Consider the following 17,465-nt stretch of genomic DNA (forward strand, 5'->3'; position numbering starts at 1 on the left):
GGCACATGCCTTTAATCCCAGCACTCCAGAGGTAGACTCCGACCCTTGTGAGTTTGAGCCCATCCTGACTGATAGAGCTCCACAGTGCCAGAGCTCCACAGTAAGCTCCTGTCTCAAAACAAGTAAACAAAAGCCAAATATTACCGTAAGTAGCTGCACTGCACTGCTGCGATGTGCATTGCATTGCTAAACTGTCAGGAGCCCCCTGAGAGCTGGCTCTGGAAGCTGTGCTACCACCCATCCCAACCCATTTTAGACCAAGGCATGAATGTTCCAGGGTGTCCTCCAAGACATCCGGATGGGCATGGGTCACCTCTAACTGTGACACAGAACAGCCGTGCAGACCACGAGTGAAAGCACTGTGTCCCAGAGAACAGCTGGAAGGGAAGCCACTTCCAACGGCGGGAACTACTGCTTGCCCTGGGGTCAGGAAGCCAGAAGACTTCAGCAGGGGATGCTCAGCCAGACAGGAAGCTGAACTGGGAACTCCAGCTGAGGCTGCCAACCTCCCCAGTCTGTTTCTGCAGGATGTTCCGAGTGCCCAATTTGATGACGCTTTAATACCCACCTACCCATCCATCTAGCTCTCACTACCTACTTTTTTTTTTTTTACTTTGGCTTGTCATATATATTTAACAAACCTACCCACTCAAAACTCAAAGCATGGCCATCACAGACCATTCTCTGGCCTGTACAGAACAACTGGACAGAACAGCTGTAGCCGTGCAGTCCGGACCCCAGGATGACGTGTTACCTTCTTGAACGCAAAGGGACACTTGTGACCCACGTAGGAAAAATGGTCTTTACAGAAATCTTGTTTACAGGCGTCACACGTTATTGGCAGAAAATCTAAAAAACAAAAATCAGGATAAGATGGTGAATCCTCTGAAGAACTGGAACCAGAGAATTCCACACCATTCAAAGCAGGAGTGTCTACACATTAGGCCGCTCATTCCTGAGAGACAAGACACATCCCGGAGGTGGCACACGTGAGAAAAAACAACTCTGGGGTATAAAATTAAGAAAAAAACCACAAACAAACACCACACACACACACACAAAACAACAACAACAACAACAACAACAACAAAACAAAACAACCAACCAACCAAACACCCCAGACAGGGTCCTATTTGGTGCAGGCTGCCCTGGAACTCATAGGTAGCCTAAGAGGACCTGGAGTATCTGCCTCTCCTGCCCGCACCTCTCCAGAGCTTCAGACATGCTGGACGAGTGCTGTACCACCTGAGCAGCAACCCCAATCCCAAAGGTAGAAATGCAGTAAGGTCAAGAGACAATGAAGGACCCACAAATGTCTTCATGTCTTTTCAACACAGATACCATCTCTTGTGGCATCACAACCATCCAGGCTGTCGTTGTTATCTGCAAAGCCCTGGCGGCTATGGCGTGGCCTTAAGGGGTCATTAACTTGCAATTTTGAGCAGACCCTGTGTTCCTGCACCAGAGTTTTCATGCTGAGAAGCTAAACCAGGACAGAGGCCAACTAGCTAAAGAGTGCAACAGCCAGATGTCCTCCACAGAACAGCCAGTGAGATACTGCGTCCCAGCAAGAGCCCTTGAAAGTTCTTACCTAGTTGTTTGCAAGTCGGTTCTGAACAGTGCTTCCCCAAGTCAGGAAACTCCATTATAAATGATGTCCAAAAGCGCGTGGGTGTTTAAGTATCACCTGTGGGATGAGAAGTAAAGAGGATGAAGTTCTGAGCTGGACCCTAGGACCTGTAACCTGCAGCCAAGGAGCACAGAGAGGCTATTTGTGAGGAGCATGGGAAACCCAAACCATCCTGGGGCCATGGGAAAGACTGCCATCTCAAACTCTCAGCAAAGAGCACAGTGGCCATTTCATCATAAATACCATAAATCCTCCGCTTGGTAAGAGAATGCTTTGCCTAGCATGTGAGAGGGAGAAGATCTGGGTTCAATCCCCAGCTATGGCAAAGACAAAACAAATGTGGTGAGAGAAAAAAAGGCTTCCCTTATGGAGTCCATAGCTGCCACTGAAAATGACAGTCTCCTTGGAACTCAGGCTGCAGTCTCATCTCCTCAATACACTTGTTGACATCACCAAGATTCGGTGCCAGGTGCTCCAGGTGCTAAGTGGCACTAGTTGACTACAGTCCCCAGAGTAGGCTGTCCCTTGCCTCTCACTCCCTCGTGCCTTCAATTTTACTTTGTGCTCACTCCATAATGATATCAGGCCAGAGCTGATCAAGGCAAGCGGCACTTTAACCACGAGGAACCAGACAACCAGAGAGGCTGGCATCCCGGAGACCAGGCTTAAAGCAAAGTGTCCTCCAAGTCCTGTCACCTATCCAATAACTCGAAACTTTTTTTCTTCTTCTTCTTCTTTGAGACAGGGTTTCTCTGTGTAGCCCCGGCTATCCTGGAACTCACTCTGTAGACCAGGCTGGCCTCGAACTCAGAAATCCGCCTGCTTCCGCCTCCCGAGTGCTGGGATTAGGCAACTCTTGCACTTTCCAGAGTTCAAGTCCCTAAAGATCTCTTTACATCTTCCTATCACTTTCTCTGCTGGGAACTTCTTATCTACTCCTTGTCTAGAACTCTCAGGCTTTAGAAGACATCTATTAGACTTGTCAAGCATCACCTCTAACACGTCTAAGCCAATTCACTTCCCACCTTCGCCCTTCCCTTACTGCATTTAGTGGTTAGGGTGATCTCATTCCTGTCGGGTAGGAAACCTTCTAACGTCGTGCACAACAGAATCCACATTATGAAATGTTTTTGTTCAAAGCAAGCAGCGAGTGACCTATTAACAAACGATCATCGACTGTTTCTTCTCCTCCTCCCCCACCTTTTTTTAAACAGGGGGCCGGGGGCCTAGGACATTATGTATTGTGTACGCTATTCTGTAGTCCTGGCTGTCCCTTAACTCGTTTTGTAGATCACTTTGGCTATCCACTGGGATGTCTCTGCCTCTGGAGTGCAGGGGTTAAAGGCGTGCGCCGCCACGCCCTGCCAGTAGGCTGTGTCGTGACTGAGAGTCTCATTACTTAGCTCAGGTTAGCCTGGAGCTTGTGATCGAAAAGCTCAACTCCCCAGCGCTGAGACTACAGGCCTGCCACCACCACTATGCCTGGCTGCCGCGACAATGGCTCAGGACAGTTGGCCTGGGGATGTGAGATGTCACTGTGCTGAGACGGTAACTCCTTGATGGCCAGGCCACGGGCAATCACAGCGTGGAGACGCCATTCCCTGGTTCACCAGCTCCCCGGCCCCAGCTCCCCGCAACCACACCGGTACCTGGCATTCACCGGTAGTCAGAGGCGGAAACAGACAAGCGGTGCCCTTTGCGGTCAGCCCGGCGACACCGCAGTAGAAACTGCAGCTCCGATCGCCGCGAAGCGCCCGACTTCTCGCAAGGCCGCAAAGCGTAGCATTGCCCCTGCCGCAGCCCCGGCCATTTATCCCCAGCCGACAGATCCAGAGTCACACATCCTGGGCGTTCCCGGCGCGCTCCGATGACGCCACACCAACGCCAACCAATCCCCTAACATCTAGGCTCGGCTCTCCAGCGCGCCCAAAACGTCATCGAAGGCCAGCCAATCCCTTCGTGTTATGGCTCCCCGAGGGCTGGGTGCCGTGATGACGTCACCCGCCATACCACCAATCCAGCGGTTCCACGGCCTTTTCGTCCCTCCCTGTCCCCCGCCTCTCTTCTAGAACAGTCAGGCCACATCTCTGGCTTAGGCTGAGTCATGGTGAGGCAGCTCTGGGTGAGGGGACAGGCCTGCCTGTACCAGGGAGCCTGAGACAGGACCCGGCCGGCCGGACCCGAGATTCCTGTGGCTCAGTAGGAGTTCCCCGAGGGCTGGGATCGCGGTATGCACAGATTGATGGCTCCTTTGTGAAGCTGTAAGGATCCCAGGGAGGCAGAACGTCTGGGACAGGTCATCTGAACGAACATGCCTTGGGAAAGTGAGGTCCAGTCTACAGAAGAATTACAAGATGATACCCAAAATGCCTGTATCTCTGTTACCAGAGTTGCTGGAGCACCAGGGCACTATGCATGTGGTTTAAGAAAGATGTTCAAGTGTTGCTCTTGAATAACAAAGGTCTGTGGGCTAGGCTAATAGACCCAGAATACTACTGCTCTGTTCTGATTATTTATGTTTATATTTATTTATTTACTTACTTACTTACTTCTCAATCTGACATAAGCTATCTGAGAAGAGGGGACCACAGTTCAGGAAATAACCTCTATAAGATTGGCCTAGAGCCGGGCCTGGTGGCGCATGCCTTTAATCCCAGCACTCGGGAGGCAGAGGCAGGCAGATTTCTGAGTTCGAGGCCAGCTGGTCTACAAAGTGAGTTCCAGGACAGCCTGGGCTATACAGAGAAGCCCTGTCTCCAGAAACAAACAAAAAACAACAACAACAACAAAAAATGGCCTAGGAAGTACTTTTAAGTGATTAATATGGAAGGGCCAAACTCATTGGGAGTAGTACCATCTGTAATGGAGTTTGATGCCCTCTTCTGGTGTGTCTGAAGACAGTTACAGTGTACTCGTGTACATTAAATAAATAAATCCTTTAAAAAAAAAAAAAAAAGCAGGCTGATTGGATATGTACACCTATAATGCCAGCCTGTGGGAGGCAGAGGCTGGTGGATCTCCTAGTTCTTGTCCAGCCGGCCAACATTACTTTTTGTTTTATTTTTTTAAAAGACTTATTTACATAAGTACACTGTAGTTGTCTTCAGACACACATCAGAGGAGTGAATGGGATCTTACTACAGATGGCTGTGAGCCACCATGCAGTTGCTGGGAATTGAACTCAGGACTTCTGGAAGAGCAGTCAGTGCTCTTAACCCCTGAGCCATCTCTCCAGCCCCCTAGCCAACATTACATAGCAAGTTCCAGGACATCCAGGGCTATGTAGAAAGACCATCTCCAAAAAAAAAAAAAAAAAAAGGAGGAGGAGGAGCAAGCTTGTATGTAGTGGTCCTCCACAGCTTCTGCTTCAGTTACTGCCTCCAGATTCTTTCCCAGTTTGAGTTCCTTCTGTGACTGCCTCAATGATAGACTGTTACCTGAAGTGTAAGTCATGGTTGGGCAAAGACCCCCCCCAAGAACCATTTGACAAAACCAGAGTTGGAATTTGAGAGTCTTTATTAAGCTGGCCAGTGACTGCCTGAAGAGAAAGAGTTCTCACAGAGCAGCCCCAACTGCTCTCTTCAGGAAGCTTAAAGGTAAAAGCAATATGTGATTGGAACTTGCAGAGGTAAGAAGAGCAAGCAAGCAGTTTAGCAGAAGCAAAAAAGCAGCAGTTAGCCAGGGTATCTTGACCTCATGTCCCCAAGACAGGGTTGGATAATTCTCAAAGGGACTTTCCCATAAGAGGGAGTGTAAGCAGAGGTCAGCGCTGAGTCAGACCTTAGATGGCTGCAACAAGAACAAGATGGAGGAACCTTGACCCTGACAGTGTTGCTTTATCACAGCAATAGATACCATAAGACAAGCTTTAAGTCTTGAGAATTTGGGCTCCACGTGCTGATGCAGTGGTTCTCAACATTCCTGATGCTTTGACCCTTTAATACAGTTCCTCATGGTGTGATGACTCCAAATCATAACTGTAATCTTGCCACTGTTATGAATTGTAATGTAAATATTTTTGGAGATAGAGGTTTGTTAAGGGGGTTGTGACCCGCAGGTTAAGAACTACTGTGCCAAGGCCAGAGACTTAAGGCCTTAACTGAGGTTGGAGGTTTGGGGGGGCTTCGATTGAAAATGGGGCAGGTAATATGATCCTCCGAGCAGCAGCCAGCAGCCCTAGGCAGCATTTTAGCTTTGTTCATATAAAAATCAGCCCACACTTCAAAACAAAGGTGAGAGTTTATTATGAAACCAAATATGAGTTATTTTGGCACGGGAACATAGATTCAGTTTACTTGAAATATCTTGTTCTGATATAGTAAATGTTTTACAGAGTTTTTATAATAACAGAACAAAGAAAATGATAAATGAAGACCAAAGTAATTTGGTTCTGGGACTTGTAACATTCCAACTCTCTAAAATCAGTGAAGTTATAATCAGCCTTGTAGAATGTGTAGCAGCCATGTGGCTTCTCCTAAACTATTGGAGCTTTAGTTAACACTAATATCCCTTTTACCAAAAAGCTGGCCTATTTTTGCTCTACCCATGATGAGTAGGCAAGGAGAAGTGTTACTAGTGTTGAAGACTTGCTTATAGGCCATGTCGACAAATGGGGAGACTTCCAGCTCCATGTCCTGAGAATAGGGACCTATGGCTACAGGCTCTATGGCCAGACAAGTAGCTGCAAGTTCTTGGGTTAGAGGCTGGGGTAGAGTTTCTAGGTTTTGTACTTAGCTGCTAATGTTAGACTCTTGGGTGGGCCCTGGGTCTTGGGACCTTCGCCTGGCAGCTGTCAGAGTCAGTAACAGGCCTGTATTTCTTTTTTCTGACTCTTGGCAGCTTTCCATGTTCTTTCCTTCTTTTTTTCATTCTTGGCACTCCACTCTCTCATCTTCTACTCCCCATTGCGTTCCTTGTTGTGTGCCCTTCATGTTACCCTCCCTCCCTGTTACCAGCTATGGTCCTAGGATGTGTCTGGTAGAGGACTATTGATACCTGATGAATTGTTAACATGTCAAGGGCTGGGGAGGTAACCCAGTAGGGAGCATGCTTGCTATGTAAGCATGAAGACCTGAGTTCAAAGTCACATGAGCTCAGACACAGTAACTGTATCTATAATCTCAGCATTCCTGTACTGAGAGGGGAGGTAAAAACGGGAGTTCCCCCAGAGCTTGAATGCCAGCTGATGTTAAACAGCATTGAGCAAAAGACCCCTCTCAACAAAGATTGACACGTGATGTCCTCTGACCTCTGCATGTATTGAATGGAATGCAAGTGTCTGCAGTCACATGGCATGAACAATATACAAGCATACACAAGAGTGCTTGCAAAAACTGGACATAATGGTACACATCTCTAATCCAGGTGGTGTAGGTAGGAGAATCAGGAGTTCAAAGGTCATATTCTGCTAAGTAGGGAGTTTCAGGCTACAAGAGACTCTCAAAAAATGAGACCCATCATAGCAGTGGGCACCAAGTGGTGGAGAACAGGTGAACACTTCAGTGCACTTACCACATGGTCTGTCTTGTGTCTGCTCTATGGGAATGATGTCATTCCTGAGAGCATATAGACCATAAGGCCCCTGAGGATGAGGACTGTGTCCTGTCTGATGCTTACCCCTGAGGCAACACTAGGGATTTATCTGAGAAATTAGGGAAGAGGTAAAAAAAACCAAAAACCTGCGTGGGCCTCAGGCAGCATCATGGTAAAGATAAATGTCTATTAATTCAAACAGAGCCTTACTACATAGCCCAGGCAGACCTAGAACTCACAATGACCAGTCACCAGGCTATGTGTCAACAGAGTATTAGAGATGATCATGAGCTCCATGCAGGTGCTTTTGCCTCCTGGGTTCTATCTACACACACACACACACACACACACACACACACCAACTCAAATTCCAATACTGGGCATTGAACCTAGGACCATAAACATACTCAGCAAGAGCTCTGTCAGCCCCAACCCTCCCAGGAATTCTAGGGTTTCGGCTCTACCCCTGAGCCACGCCCCAGACCCTCACTGGGGGATTCTAGGCAGGGGCTCTACCCCTGAGCTGTGCCCCAGACCCTCACTGGGGGATTCTAGGCAGGGACTCTACCCCTGAGCCACGCCCCAGACCCTCACTGGGGGATTCTAGGCAGGGGCTCCACCACTGAGCCACAGGTGCTCTATCATAGAATCCTTTCTTCTTTCTTCCTCTGCACTGGAGATTCAAACCAGTGTCCTTTGTTTACTAAACAACCAGCACTGAGCTGTCTGCAGCTCCCAAACCTAATTTCTAATGAGAGAAGGCCTGCTGATCTCGCAGTGCACAGCACATCCCCTAGAAATCCCTTGTCCTTTTATGGCTGTGTTGCTCTGGCTTGGCATTGTACACTCTCCATCACTTTGGAAGTGTGCTCTGGAGTCCAGACTGCCAATCTAACTCAGGCCGTGTGAAAACAGTTTAAATATTTCATAGAACAAAGACGGCAGCTCAACAGAAATATTAATTCTGGAAAGTAATTATATGGTGTATAGGAGATGTGCCATACAGTTTTTCTTCTGATACTTTAAGCAAATATCCCATGGATGAAAAAGATACTTGTTCTGGTTCCCAACTGAAATATCAACAGCTGGAAAGTGGGGCCACAGGGGGAGGAGGAGAGATGGAGAGTTTGCCTTACAGTTTTTTGCTCCAGTTTAAAAAAAAAAAAAAAGACTTTTTTATTATGTATACTATGTTCTGACTGCATGTATGCCTGCAAGCCAGAAGAGGGCACTAGAACTCATTATAGATGGTTATGAGCTACCATGTGATTGCGGGGAATTGAACATAGGACTTCTGGAAGAGCAGCCAGTGCTCTTAACCTCCGATTCATCTCTCCAGCCCCCAACCCTTTCTGAGACAGGGTTTCTCTGTGTAGCCCTGGCTGTCCTGGAACTCACTCTGTAGACCAGGCTGGCCTCGAACTCACAGAGATCCTCCTGCCTCTGTCTCCCAAGTGCTAGATTAAAGGTATATATCACCATTGCCCAGTTCCCTGCTCCATGTCTTAATTTGGTGACATCATGTTATTCAAAGTGTGGAACCTGTTTTAGTTCAGATCTGGGTTGGTGATGCCTGGCCTTTGTACCAATGGGGTTTCTGAGCTGACTTGTATCTCCCCACCAATTTCCCCTCTGCCTTACATACCCTAGGCAAGCACTCTAATGCAGACTAAGCCATAACCAGCCCCTCACTGGGGGATTCTAGGCAGGGGCTCTACCACTGAGCCACACCCCAGCCCCTCACTGGGGGATTCTAGGCAGGGGCTCTGCCACTGAGCTATGCCTATGCCACTCATTGAGTGATTTTAGATAGAGGATCTACCACTGAACCACACTCTAAGCTCTTCTTTTTTTTTTCCAACATTTTTTTTATTAAGCTCTTCTTACTTTATGCTTTATTTTAATACATGGTCCCACTGTGTAGTCTGGGGTGACCTTAAAATGATGATCCTCCTGCCTCAGCCTGCTTGCTGAGCCCTAGACTGGCATGCCTGCACCACCACACCTAGCTATTTCATGTCTTGAGTCTCCAGCAGTAATGGATATATGCCCACTTGAAGCTGACAACTGTCCATACAAAAATTGTGTGACTCAGAGATACAAAATTAGAGAAGAAAAATGAGATCCATCGAGAGCGTGCTAAAGACAGCCCCTGAAAGGATGTTTCCAGCCTTCCAGCAGAAGGATTCCATTATGGAAGCTGAGCGTGCAGGCTGTGCATTGATTTCCTCTCCCCACGGGGCTGCCTCCTCTCAGCATGCAGGGCAGTCGCAGACATGAAGTGGACCCGCACGCTCCTCCTCCCACCATGAGGATCTTTGGCCAGTGGCCAAAACCAAGGCCTCCAAAGACAAGCCAGGCCCCTCACACTGACCGTTGTGGAGGAGTTTATCAGGGCAATCGAACGGCAATGGAGCACAAATAGGACAGAGCAGGGGGAACAGCCGGTGCAAACACACATAAGTGGGAAAACTGGGGAATCTAAAGGAAGCCTACAGCCGGGTTAGCGTGGGCTCCAATGCTGATTTCTTAGTTTCTGCACACAGTGACATCAGGGCAGGGGGAATGAGCATCCTCCAGCTGCCACCGCCACTCCATCTGGTATAAATGGCTGAGATGTGCAGCGGCCTTCCAGCAGGTATTCTGTGTCTCACTCTCACCTCCCCTCTTCCCTCTCTTTGCCTAGTCCACGGGAAATGCCAGGTTGCAGTGTCCAGGTGCAGCAGCAAAGGCCACTGACTGACTCAGTGCCTGTAACTTTGCATTCCCCAGTGTTCTTTCTTTTACTCAGGGACCTAGGGCCTTGTAAATGGCGAGGAGATGCTGCTCTACCACTGAGCCACACCCCCAGCCCCTCACTGGGGGTTCTAGGCAGGGGCTCTACCACTGAGCCACACCCCAGCCCCTCACTGGGGGATTCTAGGCAGGGTTTCTACCACTGAGCCATGCCCCCAGCCCCTCACTGGGGATTCTAAGCAGGGGCTCTACCACTGAGCCATACCCCGTGCTTTGGTTTTGGTCTTTAAGACAGGGTCTTGCTATATAGCCCTGACTTTCCTAGAAACTCACTGTGTAGCTCAGACTCACCTTGAACTCTTGAGCAATCCTTGTGTCTCTAGGCATGTGCCACACTTTCTTTCTTTGTTTATATTTTAATTTTCAGACAGGGTCTCACTAAATTGTTCAAACCATATTCAAACTCACTGTGTAGCCTGGGATGGCCTTCAATCCGTGTTCCTCTTACTTCAGCTTTCAGAGTATCCAGGACCACAAGCTTGAACCCATCAGGCCAGTCCAAAATATCGTTCTGCATTTCAGGTTCTGATCTGGGCCTCAGCTGTCCCCTGCCTTAGGAATTGCAGCTGTCACCCTGGGAGGGAACAGTGGGAACCTCCCCCTTGCTGATCAGCAGTACTGTGAAGTCATCCCTTTGTTTCCAGCTCTGTAGGGTCCTAGGGCTGCTGAATTAGTAATAACCCACCCGATCTGCCAGTGACTGGCTGTGCCTTCCCACCTAGGCTCACTGCTCTACCCCTCCAGTCTCAGCATTAAAAATTGAAGCCCTGGGCCCCGACGGCTCCATTTTGAGGCAGCCGAGTTTCGGTGGCTCAACCCACACCGTTGGCTGCTGGTGCGGTTCATTATTTTCATCTGTGCATGTTGGCTGGGGGTACGACATTGTCTCCTCTCCGCTCCACTGGTACTGGTTCGAAATTGAAAGGGAATTGATTTCTGGGGCTTCCACAAGGAGATCTTGTCACTTCCAGCTGCTACATCCACAAAGGGCACTGACTGACCTGGTGATTTTGATGTGCACCTTGCTCCCTAGAGCAAGGAGAGGTTTGTGGGTCAGCCAGTGTGCAGGGTTCTGAGCAATACCAACTTCATATGACAAACATACTTCCCTGAGTACTGTAGTGGGAAGGAGAGAAAAGTACCCAGTTGTAGTTTTTAAGCTTCCCAGAAAGTGAGGGGATAATGGGTGAGTGAGTGGATAAATGGGCAAATGGATGTACACATGAGAGAGATGGATAGATAGATGGATTGATGCATACATGAGTGTGTGTGTGTGTGTGTGTGTGTATGTATGTATGTATATATACTAGATGATAGATAGATAGATAGATAGATAGATAGATAGATAGATAGATAGATAGATAGATGCTGATAGATAATGGATGGTGCAGATGATGGATACATAAATGGATACATGGACGCATAGATGGATAATAGATGTATACATTGATAGGTAGATGGATTGATCATACACATAGAGAGAGAGCTTCTGTTGAAGCAGATCCTGGTGTGGTCAGGAAGGAGATGGGACCAGGTAGAATATGGAGATGTCCAGAGGAGACAAGACGTTGTTCAGAGAAGCCGCCCACACGAGGCGTGTGAATCAGGAGGGGTACTTATGAATGTGACCCAGAAGGGTGGGACCACACGAGGCGTGTGAATCAGGAGGGGTACTTATGAATGTGACCCAGAAGGGTGGGGGTCCCCCAAAGACCCTAACCTTTCCAGCAAGCTCAGCCGAAGCCAGCAGTCAGCATCATCTCAAAGACCGTTGATGTGAGTGGCTCTAAAATATTTACATATGTCTGTCTTTTGTGCACAGAGTGTGTGATTGTCTAGGCAACTGGCCAGTGAGCTCCAGGGATCCTCCTGCCTCTGCAGCCCCAGTGAGCTCCAGGAATCCTCCTGTATTGCAATCCCAGTACTGGTGTTACAGTTGTGTGCCATCACCCATAGCTTTTTTTTTTTTCTTTATTTATTTATTATATGTAAGTACACTGTAGCTGTCTTCAGACACTCCAGAAGAGGGCGTCAGATCTTGTTACGGATGGTTATGAGCCACCATGTGGTTGCTGGGATTTGAACTCCGGACCTTCGGAAGAGCAGTCGGGTGCTCTTACCCACTGAGCCATCTCACCAGCCCTTGGTCTTTTTTTCGAGACAGGGTTTCTCTGTATAGCCCTGGCTGTCCTGGAACTCACTTTGTAGACCAGGCTGACCTCAAACTCAGAAATCCGCCTGCCTCTGCCTCTGCCTCCCAAGTGCTGGGATTAAAGGCATGCACCACCATGCCTGGCTCCCATAGCTTTTTAAAAAAATATGCTGGGACTGGCGCGATGGCTCAGTGGTTAAGATGGTTAAGAGCACTGCTTGCGGCCGGGCGTGGTGGTGCACGCCTTTAATCCCAGCACTTGGGAGGCAGAGGCAGGCGAATTTCTGAGTTCAAGGCCAGCCTGGTCTACAAAGTGAGTTCCAGGACATCCAGGGCTATACAGAGAAACCCTGTCTCGAAAAAGAAAAAACAAAACAAACAACAAAAAAAACACTGCTTGCTCTTCCAGAGGCCCTGAGTTCAATTCCCAACTTCCCAACAACCACATGGTGGCTCACAGCCATCTATAATAGGATCTGATGCACTCTTCTGGTGTGTCTGAAGAGAGCAGCAGTGTACTCACATACATAAAATAAATAACAAAAACAAAAAGCAAAAGTGTGCTGTTAGGGATCAAACTTGGGTCTTCACGTGAAAACAGCCAACACTTCGCCAACTGAGCCATCTCCTCAAGCTTTGTTTATCTAGTTATGCACTAATTTATTTGAGGCAGTATCTCACTCTGTAGCCAAAGGTAACCTGAAACTCATTACGTAGCTCCTGTATGGGTCACAGGAGTGGCAATCCTCCTGCCTCAGCCACCAGAATGCTGCAATTATGTGTGTGTGTCACGAAGCCTGGTGACCCTGGGATCTCTGAGGAAAGCATGGGCCTCTGTCCGAGGGCTGAGATGCCAGAAAGATGCTCCTCAGCTGGGGCAGGATGCTGGGTTCATCTCAGAATGGTCTATGCTCCTGTGCCAAGCCTCACACCACGATGATCTCTGACTGGAGCTGGGTGGGCCCTGTCGCCCTGGTGTCCCCGGATCAGACCTACAGCCCTGCTAGAAGAGGAGGAAGCAGGGAGGAGGGCAGAGGGAGGCAGGTGCAGACCTCCTGGGCAGCAGGCCCTGCCAGACTCAGCACCATCCCCACAGCCCCAGAGGCTCCCTTGACTGTGCTTTGGAAAGTTCCCCCTGTCCTCCTCTGCCAGCCACTAAGCAGTGACAACAGATACTAATTGTGGCCATAAATTACCAAGCCCTGCCTGGAGGGCCCCTGGGTCAGAAACAAAAAGGGAGCGCCCAGGATCACCTGCCAAGAGAAGGAGGGCTCTGGACTCTTTGCTTGCCTAGCTCCTTCCCACCCTTTGGGACATGGAAAACTCTTTTGACAGGTGAAGGGAAGATCTTAGACAGTCAACTGCCAAGTGACTGGGTTAGGCTTTTGTGTTTGTTTTCATTCTAGTACTTACTGGAGCTGGTACCGAAAGCTTTGGTACAGGTATAGGACTGTGTGTGTGTGTGTGTGTGTGTGTGTGTGTGTGTGTGTGTGTGTGTGTGTGTGTGTGTGTTTATAAGATAAATGCTCCATCACTGAGCCACACTCCCAGCCCCTGACTGAGGGATTCTAGGCAGGTACTCTTCCGATGAGCCACACCCTAAACCCCTCACTGAGGGATTCCAGGCATGTGTTCTACTACTGAGCCACACCTACTGAGCTGGAGTCCCTCACTTGTGGAATCCGGGCAAATAATCTATTGGTGGCCCATGCCCCCAGCCCAGTTTATGGCCATTAGCCAAATGTGAAGGGACAAAGCCCTTCAGAGCTGCTGTTACCCGATGTGTAGCCAACTCCAGGCAGGGTGGATGCGGTAATGGCTGCCATCCTCAGTGACGGTGAGTGGAACTCTATGGGCTCCCTAGTAATGACATTTCTGGTTCAGGTGTCTGGGGTGGATCAACATGGATGCAATATGTCCCCTTATCACCTACACAGCAACCTCGATGTGTCGTCGACACTTAACTCTTGCCTTTAAAAGAGTTACAAGTGCCCCTGCTCCCTTGGTGTCAGTCACAATGGTTGCCACTGGCGCCCCACACTAAGCACCTCCCATCAGCTGCACAGAGCACTCATTAGAGCCCCTGGGACTGAAATCCATTCCTGTTAAGTCCAGGCAGGGGAGGAGGACAGAAGATGCCAGGAAGCCTAAGAAGACAGGGTGTCACGTTTCCCAGATGCAAACAGATCCAGGCGGAGGGAGAAAGGCGCTCAATAAAAACAGGCACAACTGAGATAAATGAGTCATTCCGCCCGCCTCACTTCAGAGTCGAGTGGGTGGCAGGCACCCGCCTTCCTAACCCTGGGAAGCGGGGCGGGCGTCACGGGGCGCAGCCTTCTGTGCTGTGCACACATTGAGATTGAGCGTCCCGCTCACAGAGGCCCATTCCTCCCCATTTGCCCGATGCTTCCCTTTATGGAAGAGGCATAAAACTCCTTTAAGACTCTTTACCTGCTCTCTGCAATAATAATTGGCAGTTACTCAACTCCCGCGGGTATCATAAATAACCGCACTGGGAGACTGGGCTGCCATCATTAGCAAGGACTGGATTGAGCTGGTTTGAAGTCATGGTGACTTAACATCACTCTATTCTAACTCTTTACTTTTATATTCTTATTTTATACGTGTATGTGTGTGCTTGTCTGTGTGTGCATAACATGCATGGACGAGCCTTCAGAGGCCAGGAGAGGGTGACAGAACTCCTTTAACTGGAGTTACAGGCACTTAGGAACCACCTCAGGTGGCCAGGGCTTGAACCCAGGACTTCTGGGAGATCTATAAGTGTTCTAACCAACGATCCGAATCTCCATCCCTTATGAGAAGTCTTGTCTCTTGGTGGTCTTTTGACTGAAAGGATATATTTTTTTCAAGACAGGGTTTCTCTGTATAGCCCTTCTATATGTACCAGTAGGGTTTGGATGTAAAAAGTTCCCCCATAGACTTGTGGGGAGGGGGACACTTAGTGCCCAGCTGGTAGTGCTGTTTTGGGGGGTTGTAGAGCCCTCAGGAGGGAGAGGATGAGGGAATGCTGTTACTCCCAGCCCCGTCTGTCTCCGGAACCACCGTGGGCAGAGCTGCACCTGCAGTAAGCCCTCCTTACATGATGGCCAGATAGTCCATTGCTATCATGTGCTACTTAAGCAAATCATGGGAGCAGGGAGAACCTCCCTTGTCTCCTCCAAACCCCTGTGTTCTGTCTCCATAATGACGAGGCATGGGGAGCAGCAAAGAACGAAGGGTATTAGAAGACCGTGTGTGGGTCCGCTGAGTTCTGTAGGTAAAAGTTGCCCGCTGCCAAGCCTCACAGTCTGAGTTCAATCCCCGGGATCCACATGACGGGGGTGGGGGTGGGGGTGGGAGACTGGTTCCCAAAAGTTGTCTTCTGACCTCCACACCATGACGTGACAAGTACTTGCATCCCCCCCTTTCCCCATATAAACAAACAAACCCGTATCCTTGAAAACAGCTAGAATGTGAACTATTTCCAACAATTGCTTATCCATGTTGTAAAAATGCCTGTGGTGGGAACCAGAAGCCAGAAGCTCATTCATGGGAAGAAAGCTCGACTGCGAGCATCAGCTGAGTGCCTCGACTTCTCCACTGGATCTCTACTGAGTGCTGTAAGTCCCCAGTTTGGCGCCGTCACTTCCATTTGTTCTATCAATGCCCAGCACATACATGGTCCTTCACAACTATGTATCCCGGGATCCAATGCCCCCTTCTGGCTTCTGAGAGCATCACATGCACACTGGTGCACAGACAGAGGCAAAGTACCCATACACATTAAAAAAATTAAAGAAAAAACATTTTAATAAAAAACTGAAAGCAGCCGGGTATGGTGGCACATCTCTTTAATCCCAGCACTCAAGAGGCAGAGGCAGGGGAATCTCTGTGAGTTCAAGGCCAGTCTGGTTGACATATCAAGTTCCTGGACAGCCAGGGCTGTTATACAGAGAAGCCCTATCTTGAGAAAACAAACTAACAAACTAATGAACAAAGAAACAAAGAAAACCCGCTTGAAATGAAAGCTGCCGTAGATAATTCTACAGACAGCCCCCCCCCCCCAATGTGAGCTAAGACAAGCATTTCTTCTCTTCCGTTGTTTCTGCTGGGTGAATGAGGATACAAACCTACGGACCGGAGCCTGCGACAGCCCGATCTGTCAGTTAAGATCCAGAAAACGTTATGGAGAGAACCTACTGTGAAATAGAGCTATAGCGACAACGCGCTGTGGGAAAAGCTGTGGGAGCACCTGCACCAGGACCAAGGCAACCCTTTAAAAAGAAAGCATTTAATTGGAGGCTTGCTTACGATGTCAGAGGCTTCATCCTTTAGCCTCGCATCTGCACTGGAGCAGCGGAGAGAGCTACAGCTAATCTTGATCCCCGAGCTGCAGAAGAGTGAGCACGGCCTAGGACAGACTTTAGAAACTTGGTGACACCTCCTAATCCTTCTCAAATAGCGCCACTCCCTGATGACTAAGCATTGGAATATGTGAGCCTACGAGGGCCATTCTTATTCAAACCACAGAAGGATCTTCCTGGGTAGTTCTGGCTGGCCCGGAGCTCTCTATGTCATTAGGACCGCGCTGGACTCACAGAGATCTGCTTGTCTGCCTCCCCAACGCTGGGAGTAAAGGTGGCCTCCAGCCACCTCATCCAGCATATGTTTTATTGTTGACAGAAAGTGGTCCACCACAACACTGGCCTTTTATATTTGTAATTGCTATAGTGGGGGAGGTGAGGGGAGAGAGATGGCTCAGTGGGTAAAGCTGCTTACCGTGCAAGCCCAGTAATTGGAATTTGAGCCCCTGAACACAGTGGAGGGGAGAACACACTCCTGGTGTTGTCTCTCTCTCTCTCTCTCTCTCTCTCTCTCTCTCTCTCTCTCTCCTTATACTCTACCTTATCTCACTTTACAGCATCTCTGTTCACTCTCTACTCGTTCTCTCTGTTGCTGTAATAGAATGCTGACGTAAAGCAGCTCCCCCAAAAGGAAATGTTTTGTTTCTGCTTTCAGCTCCCAGTCCATCATCAAGGGAAGCCAGGGCAAGGAAATGAAGCAGAACCATGGAGGAGCACTGCTTGTTGGCATGCCCGCATGGCTTGCTCAGCCTACTTTATTACACAGCCCAGAACCATCTGCCCAGGGATGGCACTGCCCAAAGCAGGCTGGGCCCTCCCCCATCAATCATTAATCAAGACAATGTCCCACAGACTTGCCTACGGCCAAGCTGATAGAGACTATTTCTCAGTTGAGGGTCCCTCTTCTAAGATGGCTCTAATTTGTGTAAAGTTGACAACAGAACTAACTAGCACATTGTATATATATACACACACACACCACATATATACA

The 17,465-nt window shown here is 48.9% G+C and overlaps 1 protein-coding gene across 1 annotated transcript in view; it reads right to left on the minus strand.

The window, feature by feature from the left end:
* The window catches only part of Zfand2a (zinc finger AN1-type containing 2A), a 12,928-nt gene extending 9,451 nt beyond the window's left edge, over positions 1-3,477 (minus strand). Inside the window, exons 1-3 of the mRNA XM_021187115.2 lie at positions 3,280-3,477; positions 1,592-1,687; positions 755-849 (exon numbers count right to left, since the gene is read on the minus strand). Of these exons, the coding sequence (XP_021042774.1) occupies positions 755-849; positions 1,592-1,646 (150 nt within the window). The 5' untranslated portion in view covers positions 1,647-1,687; positions 3,280-3,477. The remainder of the gene's footprint in view (positions 1-754; positions 850-1,591; positions 1,688-3,279) is intronic.
* Positions 3,478-17,465: the final 13,988 nt, after the last annotated feature.

Source organism: Mus pahari, chromosome 23, assembly GCF_900095145.1.
Source record: "Mus pahari chromosome 23, PAHARI_EIJ_v1.1, whole genome shotgun sequence".
NCBI lineage: Eukaryota > Metazoa > Chordata > Mammalia > Rodentia > Muridae > Mus > Mus pahari.